The 22,367-nt window shown below is 41.1% G+C and overlaps 1 protein-coding gene across 2 annotated transcripts; it reads left to right on the top strand.

Annotated features, from left to right (window-relative positions):
- The first annotated feature begins 5,121 nt into the window (after nt 1-5,121).
- On the top strand, nt 5,122-20,688 carry egln2 (egl-9 family hypoxia-inducible factor 2). 2 transcript variants are annotated; one of them, XM_020088480.2, is made up of 6 exons: nt 5,122-5,485; nt 6,021-7,519; nt 16,684-16,803; nt 17,169-17,305; nt 18,722-18,789; nt 18,898-20,688. In XM_020088480.2, the coding sequence occupies exons 2-6, from the start codon at nt 6,236-6,238 to the stop codon at nt 18,948-18,950; spliced, it is 1,662 nt and encodes a 553-aa protein (XP_019944039.2). In that variant the 5' UTR covers nt 5,122-5,485; nt 6,021-6,235; the 3' UTR covers nt 18,951-20,688. The 2 variants fall into 2 exon arrangements, with proteins under 2 accessions (XP_019944039.2, XP_019944040.2); XM_020088481.2 differs by having other exon boundaries at nt 5,134-5,481.
- Nucleotides 20,689-22,367: the final 1,679 nt, after the last annotated feature.

The following is a 22,367-nucleotide window of genomic DNA, read 5'->3' as shown; positions in this document are numbered from 1 at the left end:
GTTCACGAAAGAGAGGCATGGTGATGCAGTTTTAATGGAAACTGTTTTGATGTTAATAGCTTCCCTCCTCACCCCTTCTTCTCTCACGCCAAGTTATCCTCGATTCTTCTTATATGACCAAAAAACAAGTTATCCATGACACCAAAGCACCTGATTTGTGCTTTCATACATCCAGCTCCACTGAATATTTGCTTCTGCCAGTAAAACAAAGAAGACCCCCATGAATTTCTAATGTGCTATTTCTAAAACAAGACGTGAATGTGCATTTTTCTTTATAATAATAATTTCATGAAAAATTGAAAAAAAAAACAACATTATTTACAAGTTAAAAGAGCCAGAAGAAGATAAAATAATCAAGTTTCTACATATAAGCCTTAACTATCTGTCGACTCTTTGTTGTTCGCTCTGCTTGACTCCTGTGGTGTCAACAGAAATGAGAGCGAGGGGGAGGGAGAGAGAAATAGAGGGAAGGAGGAGGAGGAGATGTGTATACGTGCAGAGCTGCACTGTTCTGTGCTGCAGAGTCCGGGTGATTCCAGCCAGCTGCGTGGGGAGCACTGACCTTGGCAAAGCTTACATTGTTTTTTAATCCCTGGGACAAACAAGTGTTGGATACAAGTGTCAACTGGACAAATGATTTACTGACATTAGTAAACAGAGAGAAGCTACTGCATTTAAACGTTGCTGCACTACATTGAACAAACTCACAAGAATACAAGTATAAAACACTCTCTCTCTCTCTCTCTCTATATATATATATATATACTGCCTTTGTGCGGATGACATTGTTATATATATATATATATATAGCTCACACATCTTATGTAAAATGTGCATTGTAAGTTATTTTCAGTGGACATTCCACAATGTACCAACACTACAGGATACAGGATGGGAAGCTGTTGGGGTTATTTAATGTGGTGTGTGTGTGTGTGTGTGTGTGTGTTCGTATGTGTGTGCGTGTGTGTGTGTGTGTAAGCTTATTTTTTCCTTGGTGCAGCTTTCCTTTTGAACTCCTGGTACAGGGGAGGCCACTTGTTTTCTCTGACCACTGCCTTTGTGCGGATGACATTGTTGGAGTCACGAGCTAATGGTTAATGCGTGTTGTGTGTGTAATTGTATGTGTGTGCTATATCACCACTTACGTCTGCAGTAAACAAGTCAGCGTTAAGTTTCTGTGCTAAACAGTTAATATCTACGGGAGTGTCTTCTAACTACCTCAGGCAGTGCGAGAACTCAGTTCATATTCTCCACTACAATCAAAGCCAAATAATGAATCATCTTTCATCTCTCGCTGCTGAAAACAATGGTATCATTCTTCCGATGTAATATCTGACTGCTCTGGTTGCTATGCAGTGGCAGGACCTCAGAGGGATCATGTTATGTCTGGTCAGTTTTAACCACCATGTAAGCTGCTGCATGACTTGAAAATGAGCTCATTGAGCAAACATTGAGAGGTAAGATTTTCCTATGTGTCTTTAAGCACGCTGCCCCTGAGCAGGGATCAACCTTAGGCCAACTGTGGAGGTAAAGCTGTATCAGAGTCAAACTAAACTTCCTGGTCCTGTCTTGCTTTACCAAAACAACATAAATAAAAATGCGTCACATCTGTGTCAGCAACAATAAAACATGGGCACCGTACATCCTGGTCTCAGATTAACTCTTCTACCAATACACAGTAATAACATGACCTTTGATAAAACTGTATGGTGACTCCAGTCGGTTACCTGTTACCGGCAGATGCACTGAGATGATTAAGGGAAACATGACAGATTAAACATATCAGTTCCGTATTTGCCAAACAATATATCATTCATCATGCTTGTCCAAAAAACGTTGTTCCTATTTCCTTTGCTGACTCACTAACTAGAATTTACTTTTAATAAAAGATTGATACAGCAGTTACTGATGAATGATTAGTAGTTTCCTGTGTGATTCTATCACCAATCTGAGTTTTTTTTTAGACTCTTATCTTTGAAGGAGCCTTTTAGTTTCATTTTCTTTTCTTTTCTGTGTGGATGCTTTTAATTTACTACCCGATGTCACTTTGATATATTTTTGTTAAATGCAAAAACAATCTGCTCTTGATTATAAAAAAGAAAGGACATGAAATCTCAAATAAAGAAATCCTCCTTGAGTAACGTTCTGCTATGCTGTTTACAGCAGTCAGTACAGACTCATAAATTTGACCAAAAGACGATTGCTTCACCTCGTCAGATGCAACTTTCAATGATACCATAAAGTCCTGAATAATGTCTTGATCTCTGACTGTGAATTGGTCTTTGCACGATCGAGGTCAATGACTTGACAAGCATGGGACCAGACACGATCGATCCAAAGCCTGATGGGTCTGTTAACCCCATCTTCTCTTCAGCCTCACCGCTGCAGCTCCTTACCATTTACCTGTGTTTGTGAGGTAAATATTGAGATACAGTTTGCATTCATTAGTTAGTTTACTAGTTAGTTTACCTCCGTACATAAACCAGAAACAATGTGAAAAAAAGGTTATTTTCCAAAATAACAAAACCCACATGGTTGCACTGATTAAAACAGCCAATCTCTAATTTAATAATAATAATAAACTTCATTCATGTAGAACTTTTCTTAAAGTTACAAAGTGCTTGATAGCAACAAAGGCAAGTGAAAGATAATCACTTCATTACAATGGATGGGAATAAAACACAAAATAATAAGATTGTCGTCTGTCTGATCCCAATAGATGAAACTGAAACAAAAAAGGCCCGCTCACCCTTGGTCACCAGCCGTGATCTGGGAACAACCAGCAGAGCTGCATCCACAGATCTAACGCTCAGGCACATGAAGGGGATTAAAAAGTACTTCATGTAGTTTGGAGCAAGGCCATTTATTGCTTTGAAAGTGATGAGTAGAGTTTTGTAATCAATGCAGAATGTAACAGGCAAGTTGGCAAGTACAGGAGCAAAAGGTATGCGTGTGTTTTGGTGCACATTAGTGTCCATGCAGTGGTGTCCTGTACGAGTCAGTAGAAGGAGCCGACTAATGCCAAAGTAAAGAACATTACAAAAATAAAAATGGGAGAAGTAACTGCATGTGTGACCTTCTGTAAATCGGTGGATGACTTGAATTAACTCACCTGTAGTTTCTCACAGTGATGACAAGACTTCAACACTCTTGGCAACACGACATTTTGTCCAAAATATCAAACTATATATTTACTGCTCTTTGTACTGTGCAGCTAAAACCTCACTATGGGTGATGACTCAAGCCAATGAGTTGTTTTATTAAAATGCCATTGTATCCTCACTTACACAAATAGCATACTTAGATGCATACCTGGTCACATGTGTGAGAGTCCCCAGTGCTCCACAGCTCCAACTATAGGCTGAGACACGGCTGCAGTGGAAGCGAGGGATGGATGTAGTGTGCAAACCTTGTGTCAATACTCTCTGGGCCTAATCCCTGTTGGTGAGGCGCTAATCCAGCACTCTAACCCCTGGTCTGGCTTTATCACAGCACATTGCCCTACTTCCTCCTGCTACCCAAACATATATGTGGACAATGATGTGTCGAGTTTAAGTATTGTTTAGTGTCCTAGCTGGAATATGTCTGACATCATATGTTCGGCAATGTACACATCAAAACCTCCATACTCACAACACTGATATAAATGGCGAAATAATATACAAACGTGTGAAATACAAATTGATAAAGTTCAATGAAGATTAAACTTTACTTTTAAGTACAGGTAAAAACTATTTAGCCAAAGCATGAAGACACTAAGAACACAAACCACAAAACAGAAGCAGTTTTCAGTTAGACCTGCGGTTAAAGTCCCGAGAATTCGGTGCAGACTTTACCCAGAATTTGCTTTTCACATATGCACATCACACCGGCAGGTTCTCTCACAGACACGTTTACAACATCGTCTGCTGTTCTCACATTGGATTCTCCCAAATTTCTATAATCCAGAGGCTCTCACCTGGACATTTGAAAGTGTGGAGAATCCCATATTTTATATATATATATATATGTGAATTATATATATCAAAAACAAAATCCACTCTTGTTTTTCTGAATTGGCTGAATAAAAAAAATCCTAAAAGAAGCCCTCATTTATTCTTTGGGAGTATTGAAGCAAACATATCCCACCAGTGTAGTTTGATCCAGTTTTATTTTGCTTTGGATTTGAGACTTTGAGATACATAAGATATCTTTACGTAATAAAGATGGCAGTGTTTTCAGTTTGTCGGCTTTGTGCAGGCACCTCAGGACTTTTTCAAAATGTATTATTGTGCTTATTGCACTGTTGAGCTGACTTGTTTCATCCAACAGCTTCCATTGTACTGTGGACCCTGTGCTAACTTGCACATGATAAATAAAACTTTAAACTTGAACTTTGGAATTGCACAATTTAATCACGTTAATTCATAAAAACAGAGCAGAGTTTTTTTTTTAATGTGTCTGAATGTACTCACTCCACTACTGCAGAACATTGAGGTTACTGCAGGCCTGTTGGGCTGCAGTGGCTCCATATTGCTGGTCCTTTAATGCTGACATTGCACATATACTTTTAGTATAATGCTCATTATGCATAAAGTAAATAAATGAATAAATACACTGATAATGGTACATAAGCAGGACCAAAATGTCAGATAATAAGAGAAGTGTCTTTCACTCTGCAGTTTTTGGGCTTATCAACATTGATGGAGACCCTCACTGAAACCCCCCACCACCAACTACTTCCATACCTTGCTCATCTTCTGCACAATCTGTATTATATTGCACATTATTAACATTTTATTGTGTAGCTTTTCACTTTACATTCCTGTCTTTATCTTGCTAGTATTTCTGCGTCTCAATTTGCTTGACCTCCCCCTCCCCCTGTTTCTTTTGACTTAATATGTTTGTTTTGTTCCAAACATCAAAAGCAAATTCATCCTATGTCTAAAAACCGAACCCTGATAATAAACCTGATCCTGGGCCATCGTGAGACTGTGAGTGTGTGAGTGTGTGTGTGTGTGTGTGTGTGTGTGTGTGTGTGTGTGTGTGTGTGTGTGTGTGTGTGTGTGTGTGTGTGTGTGTGTGTGTAGTGGAAGTGATCACGTGACTTGCTTGCGCGTAAATGACAGGAGAGAGTGAAGAGAGAGAGAGAGCGAGAGAGGGGGCATGAGGAGGAGGAGGAGCGAAGAGTGAAGAGCGAGTAGGAGGTGAAGAGAGGAGCACACGCTCTCAGCGACACACCGGGGAGAGCAGTGTGGTGGTCTCAGGGACTTCGCGTGGCTCCGGTGGGTCGCTCTCCCTCCCTGCGTCCCGCTGTCAGGTGTAACGTGTCGGGGCACCGTCAGCCTCCTCCTCCGCCTCCATATTATTTATAACCGACAAGAGAACTGGATGGGACGCACCGCACCACGCACACGCACGCACGGGCAATCCCGGAAATAACATGCGTACTCTCAGCCTGTCACGTACACTCACGGAGGATTTGCGTTGCTGCAGGCGCACGTAGGTAAGAACAGGGGATGCCAATTTCACTTTGATTATTATTATTTTATTTTTTTACGTAAATCAATTTCCTGCGTATTCTGAAATGTGCATCTGCACTGAATTAATCATTTTGTGTGATTTTATTTTCTCTTGTTATGGAGGGAGCTGGGCTGCTACAGTACAAGTATTTAAATGTGTAATTATAATTATGTAAGAGTGTATTTAAAGTAGTGATGTTTATGATTGTAGTATTAATGTTTGGGTTTAAATATACAGTAAAAGTGAGTCATTTTCTTATTCATTAAAAATCAGCTTTGGATATGAAATAAATATTAGATATTAGAAAAGAAAGCAATTCAATATATGTATTTAATACCTTATGATTATTTTAACATCTAATATTTTGTGATTGTTGATGATTGTTTATCCTCCGTACTTTTGACATGTTTTCAGTATTTGTATATAATTACATCGCAGGCGTTTTACATCATAAAACACGATAGTTTTATTGACTGTGTTATTATTATGGCTAACATATCTCCTCTTACTCTCCACAGATCTAAGACACAGCACCCAGATGTTTAGAAGCTGGACACAAATAAACACCCAGCAGCTCCAGTGGGTTGAATGAGACTAAATTGGTTAAGTGGGGAACAAGTGTGTTTGGACTCGGACATGAAACTTCTCCTCTCCGCTGTGTGGCTCAGCTGCTCAGCCAGAAAATGAGGCGAGGACGTGAGCTACGTGCGCACCCAGCACATGACGAGATGAAATGGAGAGCTTGGGACACACGTACCTTTTAAACCCAAGCTCCTCCCGCGGATCAGTCGCAGCCTCAGCCCCGCAGCAGCAGAACCAGCACCAGCACCAGGGGAGGACGAGCGGCCGAGCACCAGTAGAAATCCACCGCGCGTACCAGGAGGACATGGGGCTGAAAGGCTTCTGCGCGCCGCCGGTCGGCAGCCCCACCGCCGCGGAGCTCCTCGCGGGTCTGGCCTCTCAGACCGACTCACCTGGGATCACCGCGCCGACGAAGCAGTGCAAGACCGGCGTGCCGCTCTACAACGCCGGGGTGGTGTCTCCCTCCGCCACCGTGGAGGGCAGCCACGCAGGCGTCACGGCGCACACACCGAGCGGTTACCCGCCGCAGATGAAGGGGTTGGCGGGTGCAACTGGGGACCTCGTTTACCAGTTCACCAGCAGGGCTTTTCTGGGGGAGAACGGGGACTGGACTGCTCATGAGAAGTGCCCTTTAGGGACGAGGAGGGTCAACAGTGACCTGAAAGTCAGACAAGTGCTCCCACAGAAACGGAGGGGTGGAGAGAACCGGGACATGGAGACTCTTAATGGTGTGGTGGTGGGGTCACTGGGGTCAGGGGGCTCTGTTTGTCCTGTGTTTGCCCCCAGAGATCTGGATATAAAGAGGAGACGGTTGGCAGAGGGAAGCGTGGCCCACGTATCTCTAGAGGCCCCCAGGGTGGCACGAGCAGTCGCTCCACTCACAGCCACCATCAACAGCAGCAACAGTTCCCATTGCAACCAAATGATCAGTCATGTGCACTGTGTCCCCCCCAAGTCTCCCTTCACCTCTCCTGCCCTTCACACTAACCAGCACAATGGACTCAAGGTGGCCTCCTTGGGCTCGCCCTCTGCACCCAGCAAGAGCTCCCCGATCGAGGCCAATTGCATCCCGACCACACCACCTCCTACAGGGGCCGGCTGGTCGGCTGAGCGCATAGCCCAGCAGTACATCGTCCCTTGCATGAAATACTATGGCATCTGCGTGAAGGACAACTTCCTGGGCCTTCAGCTGGGCGACAGGGTCCTGGAGGAGGTGGAGGTCCTAAACCACAGTGGGAAATTTCAGGGCGGGCAGCTGGTGAGCCAGAGGAGCATCCCCTCAGGGAACATCCGGGGAGACCAGATCGCCTGGGTGGAGAGACACGAGCCCGGCTGCGAGAGCATCACGGCGCTGATGGCTCACATTGATGAGGCCGTCATGTACAGCGCTGCCAATGGACAGCTGGGTGACTGTGTCATCAATGGACGCACCAAGGTGAGAGGAGGCCCAGGGTGGGGAGATGGGTGAGAGCGTGTGAGACAGGGGCTTTGTTTTCAACGCCACAGAAAACAGGTGGCAGTGTCAGGCTGACGACATCATCGAATTTTGAGCATGTGGCCGGGTTGTGTCATTATCTGGTCTGTTCCCTCTTTGCCTCTCTAATGCCAACAAACAGGCAGGCAAAACACACACGCATGCACGCACACACACACACACACACACACACACACACACACACACACACACACACTCATACTACAGTGGGAGAGTACACCGAGTGTCAGGTAGGATGTCAGGATGAGCTCTGCTTGTTTCTGGCACATGAGGGAGTATCTGGGTGTAGATCTGCGTCTGTGCCTGCCTTCATACCACTTTTACCCAGGAGAGAAAAACGATAAACTTTGGGTTGGTATCTCCTCGGTCATCTATATAACTCAGCCTTTGAAGAATTGTTCTATCGCTACTTTGACCTTTGCACACACACAGCACTAGTGTGTTTTTGCTTGTTTGTTTCCTTTATCTCTTAAACCCATGCCATGTAAGCTGCTAATGTTTATTCTTTTATTTCACTGTGACTGCACTACATACCTCAGACCCTGTTCGCTCTAATGTGGATATTTTGTAGAAACAAACCTTTTCCTCTGTGTCTGAGACTCACGTCCGTTTAAATCTCTAAAACAGGGATTTGTCCCCTAAAGTGCAGATTTTCAGAAACTCCAGTTTACAAGTAGAATGGATGTCACAGCTTACTTCATGAGTGCCATCTTGTGTAATGAACATGTGCCAGAAACAACAACATCAATTATATACCGGTTTCTATACATGTCGTTAGCACTGCTGGGTCTATTTACAAGTTTGCAGCTAAATGGAGCTGTACTGCACTGCATTCATAGATGCCTGCCCTGTCGTCTGTTTATTACTTGGACCTCAGCTTTGTTCTCTGGTGTTTGATGGATTGTTGATGCAGACTTTATAGCCACCTACTGGCCCGTCAGCTGGTTTGAGCATTTCTAGTCATTTTTGTGTTCTCCTCTAGAGGAAGATATTTTTTTCAATGAAAGTTGTGTGTACACCAGTTCAGACTCTAAACTCTTAAGGTCATAACCACTTAAATCCCTTTTTGTTGAAGTCCGCAGACGACCTGCCAGGCAATTATTTCCACTGTCCTGGACAGAGTTGTGGACATTGTGTCCAGGACATAGACAGTCCCACCCTTCCCCTCCTGTTAACACAGTCCTGGGTTATCTGAGTCAGGTAATGTCAGTGGCCTGAGTCTGGAGTCTGGTTTATTCTCCATCCTGAATCTGTTTGTGCCATCTCCCACTTTCCCCTGCAACATGGAGAATCACTAAGAGGAAAATCCTTTCTGTGTGTTAGTGGCTGTATTTATACTGTATTTTTTAAGTAAAACTTTTATTATACACTTACCCAACATGTCCTCAGTGTGTCTACAGACCCCTTGTTCAGTCGAGATTTAAAGTACAGATCCAGACGAGAATTTGTCTCAAACTATTTCCCATCATCTGTAGGTTGTGTGTTCCTTTTCCAATGATTGATAAAATCATCCACAGTTATTTCCCCCCTCTTCTAATGTAATGTCCCGAAGGCCTTGTTCACCCCTTGTGAAACGTTGCACCTTGCCCTCTCCGCACGTCTAGTCATTTACATAAGCTATAGGCAGGTTTTAAAATGGGGCTGTTGGTCTCTACATCAGCAGCCTTCGTGGGCTGACTGTGCTGCTGTCAGGTCAAAGTCGTGCTGCAGCCGGAGCTCTGATTAAATAAAAGCATTTCAGTCTGATTTCTGTCTAATTTTCAGGTCTTAAATTTTGTCTTGGATCGGGGACAGATCCTGTAATTTTTTTTCACTTCCTTTAATCCTTGAGAGATAGGGTAAAATCAACATTGTCATTGATTTCTCCCAGAATAATTAATGGATCCTCAGGCATAAAAAAAATCAGGCACTATATAAATAATTTGGTGCAGAATCAAATAAAACTGTAGATCTAGTGAATTTAAATGTGGTTTCATAGGGGGGTGGTTGTGCCTTAGTGGATTTAAAGGTACAGTGTGTAGAATTTTGTGATATCTAATGTTGAAATTGCATGTTGCAGCTGAACACCCCTCACCTCACTCTCCTTCCAATCATGAAAAAGAACCTGTGGTAGCCTTTAATTGTCATAAAAAGTCAAAAGGTGTTTAGTTTGTTCAGTCTGCACTAATGTAAAAAACATGGCGGCCTCTGTAGAGAGGGTCCCCTCGATGTAAATATAAAGTATTTGAATATAAAGGGCCTCTGGGGTAAAAAAAACTACAATTCATACAATTTAGATGAAATGAACTAGTGAAAACATCATGAGGATTATTCTACATTAAATTTCTGCTAATAGATCCCTTACACCTAAATTTTACACACTGCACCTTTAAGATGTATATTATTATTGTTTCACTTGGCTAGGTGCTTTTATGAGGTCAAAAAACTGTCAAGACAAATGCATAGAAATAGTGATGGGACAGTTTTATAATAAGTTAATTTGTTCTGGTTTTATAGAAAGTTTAAGGTTACACTACTTCAGTCTCCAGGATACAATGTTGTGTTTATTGCCGAAAAGGTTATTCATTCACTCATTATTTGGCATGGTGGTGAGTAGCTGTGTGATTACCTGGTAAAAATGTTAAATGACCACACAGCAATTATCTATTTACCAGATCAGTTGATTTGCCCTTGATACATTAAATAAAGTTCACTGTTATACAGCACAAAATGTTCTGGCTGGGTGTTCGTGTGGAGGAGTGCAGGAGACGGGCGTAGTGATAGATAAGGTGATGGAGTGTGCGCAGCTCGATGGAAGGTCACTGCGTCTTTTCCGTCCTCCTCTTTGTCTAATGAAAATTATCCCCTAAACCTGATTTTTTCATGACATCATTTCCCGTCATACCACTTAATCTAATCTCTTTTTCCTTTCCCCGCTATCCTTTACTTCACTCCCTTTCTTCTTTGTCTTATCAACCCCCTTGTTTGCTACTTGGACAAAATATTTCCCTGCCGTTACCTTGGTAACACAGAGCTGCGCATTGTGTATAAAAGAGATGGAGAGAAAAAGAGAGGGGAAGGCAATGCCCAAAATAATGCCTCACCACCAGAGTCTAACTCCTCTTTGTGGGCTGCAGCAGCAAGTTTCTACAGCCTAGAAATGATTACAGTGTTAACATGGTGCAAGGTGGTGGTTGGGAAAGTCTTGTATTTGTGCATAGATGGAAATAAGGTGCATGAAGAAGGAGGAGGTGGGGGATAGGGAGCGAGGAGTGGGAGGACAGAGTTGAGCAAGAGCGAGGAGGGCCGCTGCAGCAGGAGCTTCGTCATAGTGAGTATGTCTGCTGCAGCGGCGTGTCCTCAGATGGCCCACATAGAGCTCGGCAGTGCCACCATGCAGGCAGGAGTCAGAAGTCACACACACACACACACACAATACAGCAGGAGAGCTAGCTCGTCTGGATGTGCAGGATAGATGGACAGATAAATGTAGCCTTGTGGTATTCATTTAGTTTCCACTGAAACAATACAGAGGGTAAAACAGACCAGTGTTTAAACATGAAGACGGTCATATAATCATCGCTGCTTAATATTTGCTTCCATGATGATGTAATGACATGATTTGTGACTTCATGGCTGCTGGGGTTGGTTAGGATTAGGATAGTATACTGTACGTTCTTTGTCACCACGTCTTCCTTTTGATGTAATATTTGTTTCCACTGTTATGTAATATTGACGCACATTCACATTGTGTGCATCATATAAAGCTTTAATATACATCTATACAAGATCTATTCATTTTCTATGAATCTAAATAAATAATTTCATTAATCTCGTATCAGAAAATACAAAGTATGTGTATAAAATATTGCGCGCACACACAAACAATGCCCGAACTAAAGTGATGACTCATGCATAATGAGAGTCATTATGATCTCATAAGAGCAGAGAACATTTTCCAATCTTTTTTAATGTGCACATAAGAAATAAGGGCCATATAATATATTAGTCAGTGAAAATGATCAGCAAATATTTAAATGGAGGTACGCGTATGACTTCAGAATGTCAGACACACACACACACACACACATAGAAGCAGAATCTCACTGAATATTTGGCAAATGATGAACCAGGAAGGACGGCACAGATGCACACTGGGAGTGACAATGCATTTTCCTCATAATTCTGTTTCAATCATCAAGACCTTTATCACCCTTGCTTAATAATCGTTGATCCTAATTTTGGTCACACCCTATTGTCCAGTTCACTTATGACTAATCAGCTGTGGAAATGAAGTGAAATGAACTGCTTGTGAATGTGCTGCCTGACAATTAGTGACTCAGCTGGTTTCAACCCCAGAGATGGTAAACGCCCGGTGTCCTGAAAGAAGATTTCACACTCACTGACTTTGCAAGTTTACAATAAACCACAATCTCTCAGGGCTGTGATATTTCATTATGTGTTAAGTTTTTTCTTGAGGAAAATACTGTTTCGTCTCATTCTTTTATTCTGGTCATATTGATGACTTTTGATCTGATTGGATCTAACAAATTACTTCTCAGATGTATAAAAAATAAACGAATAAAGTATTTTCTTATTGAAGCCCTTAAGATGCACATTTTACTGATGCATAAATACCTCTGCTTCTCTGAAAAGTTGTGATCAGGGGCATCCCCTGTTCCTCCTGATGCATTTTGATCACAGTGCTTTTGTTTATAAGGATTACAGAAAAACTACTGCATGGATTAACATAAAACGTGGTGGAAACATTTGATATTTGTCATATTCAGGGTCAGATCCAGATCAGGGAGTGGATCCAGGATTTTTTTTCATTATCTTGAACATTGCGAGATAGATAATGATTCATGGATCTTGATGAAAAAAAATCTGTTTTATTTAGGGAAGTGATATCTATGAGTGTGTGAAATATTGTGCTGTTCGATTGAATTTAAAGGGACTGCTGGGCCTCTGCAGGGCTAAGTGACATTCTAGTTAAAGCTATAAATGATTTAGAGTCTTAAAGCTAGGGATGGTAATCCTGGAAAAGCTAGCAAGAGCAGGCAACAGTTTGAATAAATCCAACTGAAACATCCCAACCCCCCCATCAGCCCTCTCATGGACGCTGCACTCTTAAAACACTCGAACGTGCTCTGACTGAGAACTACTGGAAGATGATTTTTCCGTTACTCGCTTGCTAACTTCTACCGGCTCTACTTCAGCGTCTCTCCGGCTACCTCAGGTCATGTGCAGTGAGAGCAAGAGCAGGCACGTGGATTAGAGACAGACAGGTATGCTGGCCAATCATTTCATTAGATTTGAATGATGTAATGGAGCTTGTCCAGACAACTTTATTTATTCAGGATTCCAACAAGATAAAAAGTGTATCAAATACAAATAACCAGCCCTATATCTTTAAACAGTCTATAGCTTACAAAGACCTTTTATCTGAGCAAACTCTTAAATGTAGCAGTAGTTTCTATGGTGAAATTATGCAAATGTACTGTTAACCTGCTTCTAGGTTTCAAGTTTTCACAGTTTTTCTCACTATCAACCCAGTCCACCAGCAAAACATCCTCATTTCTGTTTTAACCCCTGCTCCTTCCCCCACACACCCCTATGCTCTTTCTCCCTTCTTCTAGTGCCTGTATTTGTTCAGCCTTATCAACCCACTCTCTTCTCTCCACCATTATCCCTCGTTTGTTTTTTGTTCTTGCCCGGAACAAATTGCTCTGCGCTCCCGGGCCATCACCTTGACAGTGCGGGTATCTGCCCCGGCGCTGCCATTAGGCCGTTAATGCCGGTGCCTGGCAGACAGGAGGTTGATGCCAATTAGACTTGAACGTACTGTGGGCATAGATCTCAGCAGAGATGAAGGAGGGAGAAGAGCAGAAACGACAGACATGGCAGATAGGATCGAGACGTGCTGTGTCACGCTGTGCTTCTGTGTGTGTGTGAAGGAGAGTGAAACAGTGTTGGTGTTTATCAAATTATATTTCTGGTTTAGAACAAATTTTATAAAAGTAATAATAAATTATGTGTCTGTCTTGTGTCTGAAAACTCCGCCTTGAATATAAACAAAAATATTTATAGTCAAATAATAAAGTGTCCACCACTATATCAACTCTGATAAATGATAGCTGGCATGTTAACCCATAGTGCTACTGGGAGAGTCAGACATGAGTGCTGGGTGATATGTCCAAAAATTATATCAAGATAAAATATTTACATGTCAGTCGATATTAATAATCTGATGATTAATGTCACATTATCATTTCTTTGATCATCATTCTGCTCCTTTATGAGCAGAGTATCACAAACACTTGATAAACAGCAAAACATTTTACAAGTCTGAGGTCGAACATTAAATCATTAAATTATGATGAAATTGAACTTTTGCTATCGATACAAAATATCGGCATAATCTGATTGACTCAGGGGTTAGAGCGGTAGTTGGCGGTTTGATTCTCTTCTTCCCCATTTCGCATGCTGAAGTGTCCTTAGGTAAGATACTGAACCTCAAATTGAAGAGAAAGTGCGGCACAAAGATGCTCTGTATGAATGTGTTTGTGTGAATGTTAAACTTTGCTGTAAAGTGCTTTGAGTTGTCATCAAGACTCGAAAAACACTATATAAATACAGATCATTTACCATTTATTGCTCAGCCCTATTTAAAATAATCTAATATCCCCATAATACAGTAATAATATAGTTAAAAAACATTGGCAGAAATCACACTATCAGATATTTTTTCTTTTCTATTTGTCTCTATACTGAGAGATATTTTGCATTTCTGCTCTTTGTCATTTCAACTCAAAAAGAGGTGAATGGAAACCAACACATGTTCACTGTCAGTGTTACTCATCATACTGCATTTAATGCATCTGTGAGGGGTAATAAATGTGTTAGGTGCATTTCCACCCTCGTAAGTCATTTGCAAAGCCAATTTTGGGGCAATTTTGCCTTTGTTGATTGGACCTTATCCTGCGGCTGCTGGAGGGCTCAAGCTCCTTATTTTAAAAAGTGTTGCCCATTCTACAAGGTGAGCAGCAGGTGCCCCTTTTTTAAAGAATCTGAAACCTACCTTATCTACATTCATCTCTCTTTGCTCACTGTCACCTACTTTGCCTTGTGTGAGCGCTGCTGCTTTTCTAGTCAGGTTATTATGTGTCCTTCCCTAAAAAAATCCTGAATTATGAAATGCTTCTATAGTCACAAAAGTTCTACAAAAATATTAACTGGCTCACAATGTGATCAGCTGATTTACTTTGACAACCTCTAATCACTAGAAATCACATCATATAGATTATATAGATGTTTCTAATGATCATTATGCAGATACACATATTTTTCTTTATTTGTCTGTGTGTGTTGAAATGTTCATTTTGACGCAGCACGTCTGGTTTTCAGTTGAAGCCTGGAGCACAAAAAGGTCGAGAGGTTAATGAGCTCTGACTGCGAGCGTTGGTCGGTAATGAGAGCTGACAATGACTGAGCAGAGTCACACGCGATCCGACCGAACTCGCCTGGCTGTGAACGAGGAGGGAAGGGAGGAGGAGAGGGAGGAGGTGCAGCGTGCCCTCTGAATACAGCCAAACAAAACTGACCGGTCACTTTTATTCCACAAACAACGCAGGGACAGGAGCGTTTGTCTCAGAAATCTGTGTGAGGAGCGCTCTTTGCTTTCCTCGGGGGGTGAAGACTCTCACAGTGTCGTACCAGAGCTTAAATGATGGTTTCAGACGAGTTAAATCAATAGTGCAGCAGAGCAGAACCTGTTAGTGATGAGTGAGTGTCCCAGAGCTGAGCTGAAGTGATGAAGTCACGTCTGACGATGTAACGTTTGCCTCCCAAGCAGAACAAAATAAGTCAAGGCAGTGACAGTATCCTCCAATCTCTCTCAGGCTGATGTCAGTCAGTGAGTGAATCACCTCTACACTTTCCTTGCTCCGGCCGGTGGAGGCGGTTTAAAGCAGATACAGGAGCATGTTCCTGTGGTTAAGACTCACACAAACACTCCCACTGCTCAGCCTCCAACCCTCCAACACATAGACGTCAGGCATATATTGTTTGAACATGGATATAGGACTATAGCTGCAGATCATTTGGTAGCTGGAGTTGAACGCTGACGCATTTCTCTGCTGCTTCCTCTCATGACTGTGTTTCACAAATCACATTATGGAATGAGATGCTGAATAGACAAGTTGTCCACCTGGAGAAATAGTGCTATGGAGCAGTGAGAAAGCAAAATTGCAAGAGGTGTTTGACGAAAGAAGAAATGTAGACCAGATTAATTTTTTTAATCTTCCCTTGTGCTGACTGAATTTCTAATTAGGGCTGGGCAATAAAGCAATATCAATAATTTTTGCAATATATATATTTTCATAGATAGGAATAAAATAAAAGTTTATTATGTATCGATATATTGCTTATGCATTGTGTAAGCACAGTGAGGAGATATAACAAATCATTGATGTACCTTGGATTTGTAGTGTTTAAGGAGTTTAAAACCACAACCTTCAATCAGAAAGAAATTAAATTGTGACATTTATAGAGATAATTATCAATATTGACTGACAGACATTTTTTAATCTGAGTATTATATATAGCCATCGTTCAGCCCTATTTCTGATTGGTCACCTGTAGCTCTTAAAGGTCCAGTGTGTAAGATTAAGGTGAAAGGGATCTCAATAGTGTGTTTCATCTAAATTGTACGGATTGTTGTTTCTTTACCCTAGAATTGCCCCTTTATATTTAAATATTTTATATTTACATGGGGAGGGGGTCCTCTCTACGGAGGCTGCCATGTTTTTTACAGGCTAACACAGGTTTTTTTTATGTTTGGAAGGGGAGGGCAAGGTGAGAGGTATTCAGCTGCAACATGCAGATTCACCACTAAATTCTACACACTGAACCTTTAAATACTCAATGGCTGCACTTTCCTTTCTCAGCTCGTCAAATACATTATGACGCAATTCACTTTTTATTAAAGCCCATTCTTCTGGTAAAGATGATAAATAACTTAAGTTGTGTTGTCAAAACTGTTTTTGTGGTGCTGCGTAAAATGTTTTTTCACGGTCAGAGTTTGTCAAATGCACAATTAATATTCCCATTTCTTCTGTTTTTAGGCAATGGTTGCCTGTTACCCAGGTAACGGGGCGGGGTATGTCCGCCATGTTGACAATCCTAAGGGCGATGGTCGCTGCATCACATGTATCTACTATCTTAACAAGAACTGGGATGTGAAGGTATGTTTATTATCAATATCAATTCAATTTACATTTATATCAATACTTAAGATGATAATTTATATAATTTATTTAGATTTAGATTTGTATAAATATGGATCATTGCAGTCTTAAAACACCTGATGAACACATTATTTAAATGAGCACTTGATATTATTACAGTTTATACTCTTCAGTGTTTCAGCTCAGAGAATCTTCAAATCATAAAGCCATTTGGTTAATTATATGTTTATGAATTGATAAAACCCGAAAATGCTCAGCGGCACAAGAAAATGTAAAAAACTACACACTCTCAACCTCAGGTAATTACGACAATTCTCTGTTGCTTACCCTGTTGTGTGTTTTGTGTGTATTTCCCTTTGTAGAAACAAGGAGGGTTGTTGCAGATCTACCCTGAAGGTAAAAATGTGGTCGCCAACATCGAACCTCTGTTTGACCGACTGCTCATCTTCTGGTCCGACCGCAGGAACCCGCATGAAGTCAAACCAGCCTATGCCACTCGGTTAGTGACTCTTGTATTGTCTGTACAGCAGTGCAGTGCAACACAACCAGACAGAACAGCAAATTCTCGCAACACACACTCTTCCATATTGTCAGTGATGTTTGCATTCTTGTTAATACATCCAGTCAAAAACAGGTAGAATTAGAATTGATTTCAAAGGTTGTATTGTAGATACTTGTTTACTCTCTCTGAGATAAACCTCCTCACACAAAGTAACATTACAACCCTTAACAGTCCATTGAGGACACATGTCCTTTCACTCCTGCATCTCCTCTCCTCTCCCGTCCTGACTGCTGGGGGGCGAGGTGGGGCCACAGGCAGGAAGTATGTGTTTCCTGAGGGGGCTGGTGGGAGGGAGAGGGGAGGAAGGTTCGATTGCACGACTCGTGCTGAAGAGGCGCAGACATGAGAGACAGGAATAAACAACACAGCCCCACAAGAGAGACGAGAAACTGTAGGGATTAACTGTCTGCTGCCTGAGATATTTACTGTCCCAGACAGTTTGCTGTTCGCTCAACGACAAGACCTGATTTTCTTTTTCTACCTGTGTCAGACATTATCCTTCTAAAATGTCTTTTGAGGTATTTTGTCCATTATTTCAATTTATTTTTACATTTTCAACATTTATAAAAATCCAACAGATTTGCATGTAAAATGTAAATGGAATATAATGCAGTGGAAGTAATGATCAGTATATTGGGGATATATGTTTTTTCTTGACAACTCTTGATTAAGTTTACCGATTATTTAAACATCAGTTAGCGCAGAATAACAAAGATTGACACATTTTCTAACACAGACAAGTCAACAGAAAATTTCCTGGTCCTTATTAGGCTCAACAGCAGAACCATTTCTCGATAGAAATATCTGCTGGGCTCAATTTTAAAGGAGACATATTATGCTTATATTCAGGATCATAATTTCAATTTTGGTTATTACTTACTGCCCAGTCTGCTCTGATTGGCCTGCTAACCCACTCTGTTGTGATTAGTGTAAGAAACACAGCATGTGTAAGAAATGTCGGCCTCCATTCTCGCTTGGTTGTGCAAGTCTAGCCTCTAGGCTTGCATTAGGCAGATGTGGGATATTTGATGTCACATAACATCACAATGATTAGGAAGTATCAGCCAAGCTACTGATGAGGTGTTTAAGTAGCTTCAGGAACAGTGTTTTTCAACTTTTACATATAAGTAACCTATAATACACTATAGCTGAAAAGGAAAAACTGAAAAAACGCAATATGTCTCCTTTAATGATCAAAGTAAATAGTCTAAAAACTGCAAGGGAAATTAAACTCAAACCAAATCATTATCTTAAACAACAAGACATAAAACTTCCAAACCAGAATTATGTCATGTATCCACAAAAGATGCTAGGTCTTGATCTTGTTTCAATCCCTCCTCTTGTGTGTTACAGCTATGCCATCACAGTCTGGTACTTTGATGCCAAAGAGAGAGCAGAGGCTAAAGAGAAATACAGATTGGGTAAGCTTCTTCACAGTCATTGTTTTATTTCCATTTCACTCTTGTACTTGATACCACTTCATATTGTATGTGACTAATATGCTCTTTGTCTCTTGCTTGTGTCCATAGCAACGGGACAGAAAGGTGTTCAAGTGCCTGTCACTCAAAACAACAGGACATAAATCATCTGTTTGGTGGAGAGCACTCTGAAATATTATGTGCCTTCCAAAACTGCTAATGGACATTGTGATCGTAAAAGGGAGACGCTGTTAAACTGTCAGTCAACTCGGCAGCTCCACGCCACTCTTAACAACGTCAGCTCGCATGTCCACATCACAGGCTGTCATGTTTTCCTGCCATGCGATTGGCCTGCTGCTGATCAAAAATATGGCAGATACAGAGCACAACGCATTGGATTGAATTGTGGCAAAGGTGGATAACGCATCTTCATAACTGGCTCAGTCTCACCGAATCACCCATGAAGACAACAAACTAAAAGAAACACACTGCTTAATTTCATTTCATTGGGGTTTTGCCCGTTCAGTTATCAGTGATGTGTTGAGAAATCATAGTTTTACTCTGCTCTGGTGTCACTTTCAATTCAAACACGAGATGCATAAATGATCCATCAGAGGCCACAGTGGGGAATAGGGGCTTAAAGGAGTAGAAATCAATGAAGTTGTATGTGAAAGACTTATTTACCCCTTGACTGTGTTTGGTCCCCTTGTCTCATGATGTGGGAAAGTGTGTGAGTGGGTGTGTGTGTGTGTGTGTGTGTGTCCGTGTAGAGACACAGAAAGGAACTTACCCACAAAGCATCAAATCATTCTCAGCCATGATATAGTGGAAAGTTGCTTGTTCAATCAGTCCTGGCTAAAGCACGAATCCTGAACATTTCAGGGACATACTCACAGTTTTATAATCAGCATGAGTATAACTTTACACTTAAATTGTACTCTGTATAGCACAGCAATTATGTTTCATGCTTTGTTCCAGGACTTTATAACAACATCTGTTTAAAAATAAAAACTTTTGCTACAGCCTCAAAATGTCCCACTAAAACCCTGAGAATAAAGCATGAAAGTTTGAGTAGTGGCAACTTCTTTACAACTGAACCTTGACTACACAAAGGCAACATCCACACTACTATGTTTTACTATGAGCCACTAAAACAAAACATTCTGAAATGCTGCTGGCCCGGTTGTTGTTTGAAAACTTAGCCAAACTTTGTTTTAGATTGAAGAAAATGTAGTAATATGGATGTAGCCAAAGCTTTTCTACATCCTTGGTGTGTAGCGCTTCCTGTTGGCCTGAAACACACGTCTCACACATTTGAGACGAGAGGTGAGCCGACCAGAGGCGGGGGGTCAAAACAGGGTTTGAGAGTGTGTGTGGGCACGGAGACTCGGCTCTCTCCAGCTCTTAACATGATGGAAACTGTATGTATCACCATACAAAACACAGAAAGAATGGTTAACAACTTTCTACTAAACAGTACTTATCAGAGTGACGACTTCAATCAACCTTTTCACTTCTAAAGCACAGAGTTAAGCATGTATGTGAACTGCAGGGTTGAAACAGTTTCATGTGTGGGATTGAGTAATTGTGTATAAAAGTGTACTTGCACATGTATGTGACAAATTCCACTGTCTTGAAAGGATTGCAGGTATTGTCTCAGTGTATGTTTGATTGGTTAAAGAGAAGATTATCTCTCTAAAAAAAAAGCACTTTATTGTTTGCAATGCCATGTGTGAATGATAGAAAAAAAATATAACTAAAATGTAGATTAATGCCTTTTATGCTGTGGATAATATGACCATTCAAATGCAATAGAAACTAAAACAATGAGAACAAATGGAAATTGTTTGCATATTTTTTTTGGATTTGGAGTATTTAATTAAAAGCTGTATGTTTTTTGTACACAGAGTGTGACTGATTTACTGGGGAAAAATCTGAGTCTCGGCAAACATGAGGACCTGCAGCATCAGACACATGTTCAAAACTAGATCACGATACCAACAGTCCCCTCATGAAAGCAGATGTAAATTCACTACATCCGAAATTGCAGAGTTATAAATATCAGTCCTCTAAACATGCCTGACTTTTCTCATCAGGATCCATGAATTATTCTCTGAGAAAGTAATGAAAATGTTGAAAAACTCACAATGTTAAAGTCCTGAGAACATACAAATAAACAGACACATTTTTCACCTCCTTGTGGAAGAACAACATTGAATCTCAGTCTTACGCCACACAGGAACCAAGCCTGACTGTTTATTTAAATATGGCATATGGCCATTTCCTATGTTGGCTGAGGCGTTTCACACAAGCTCTTTGACGAAAAACATAAAGTCCCAACACGCCATCACACAGCCACAAAATGGAACCACAACGCAAGCGAATGACAAAGGATGTTGAGAAATAAGTAGAGTTACTAAGCTGATTTCAGACATGTCCTGCAGAGGATCATAGAAGGATTGGGTGCAGATTTTCTTTGTACTTTATCATTTTTTGCATCTGTCATCATCATCTCTCCCACCTGATCGCAGTGAATCCAGCGGGTGATCTCCTGCTGCGTTCTCACATTGGCTCCTCCGTACTTTCTGCAGACTTTATACAAGGTGGCTAGGTGGAGAAAGTCCACAGAAACACTGGAGGCTCTAACTTGGACATTTGCAGACTACATACGCCTCTTGATAAACTGAGGAGGACCTCCAGAGTTCAGTGCATGTCTGAAAGCAGCTTTACTGTGGTCAAATGAGCTGTTCGGGTTGTCACCAACTGTCACTAAGGGCAGCTTATTTGATTTATACATCCATTACTTGACCACAGTATGTATCTCTGCTCATTTCGTTTCCAACTTGTGTTGTCACTCACTTTTGTTGTGTTTTCAGTAGTAGCCATTTATTTGTAGTAGCCATGTATTTGTTAAATAAATAAAAATGTTAACACATTTTGAGAAAAAGCTAATTACAACTTTGCAGCACTGACTGTGATGTATTCTTAGTTTTCTTCAACCAAACACCCAATTGTCCAAAAAAACAGTAATTAGTTTGAAGCAGGAAAATGTGTCAATAGTCATTGTGAGTATTTGAAATTTCGATGTTTTCTCGGTCAGTTTCAAAAACGTTCAAACAGCAGCCAAATTTTACCCAACTTCAGACAAAAATACTCAGGGATAATAATACTTGACAGATCTGGAAACTATGTAAAGTTTGAAATTGCTTGTGTTGTGTCAGTGATTCAGACTCTCCATGAATAACAAGGGAGACGTAAGATGAGAAGCCTCTGCTCATGGTTTTGCTGCAGAGGGGTGATCAGAGCCTTGTGTCTCTCCTGTGCTGGTGCGTGTATTTTATTGAACTGCAGGAGATCTCCATTAGGTTCTGTATGTGACTGGTTGTTTTTCAAACACAGTGATAGATATCAGATCTACTCTAGTCCATGTGTAAGCAGAGGTTCAGACAGTAATATGGCAAACATCTGTCTGCTCCTGTCTTCTCCCTCCACCCTGTGGTTTGTTTCTGTCATATCAGTCAAGGTCTTATTCTTCTTGTAATGTCATGTCTAACCACCAGGGGTCAGCGTGGAATATGGAA

This window comes from Paralichthys olivaceus, chromosome 11 (assembly GCF_024713975.1).
Source record: "Paralichthys olivaceus isolate ysfri-2021 chromosome 11, ASM2471397v2, whole genome shotgun sequence".
Classification (NCBI taxonomy): domain Eukaryota; kingdom Metazoa; phylum Chordata; class Actinopteri; order Pleuronectiformes; family Paralichthyidae; genus Paralichthys; species Paralichthys olivaceus.
This window is presented reverse-complemented; position numbering and strand designations above follow the sequence as displayed.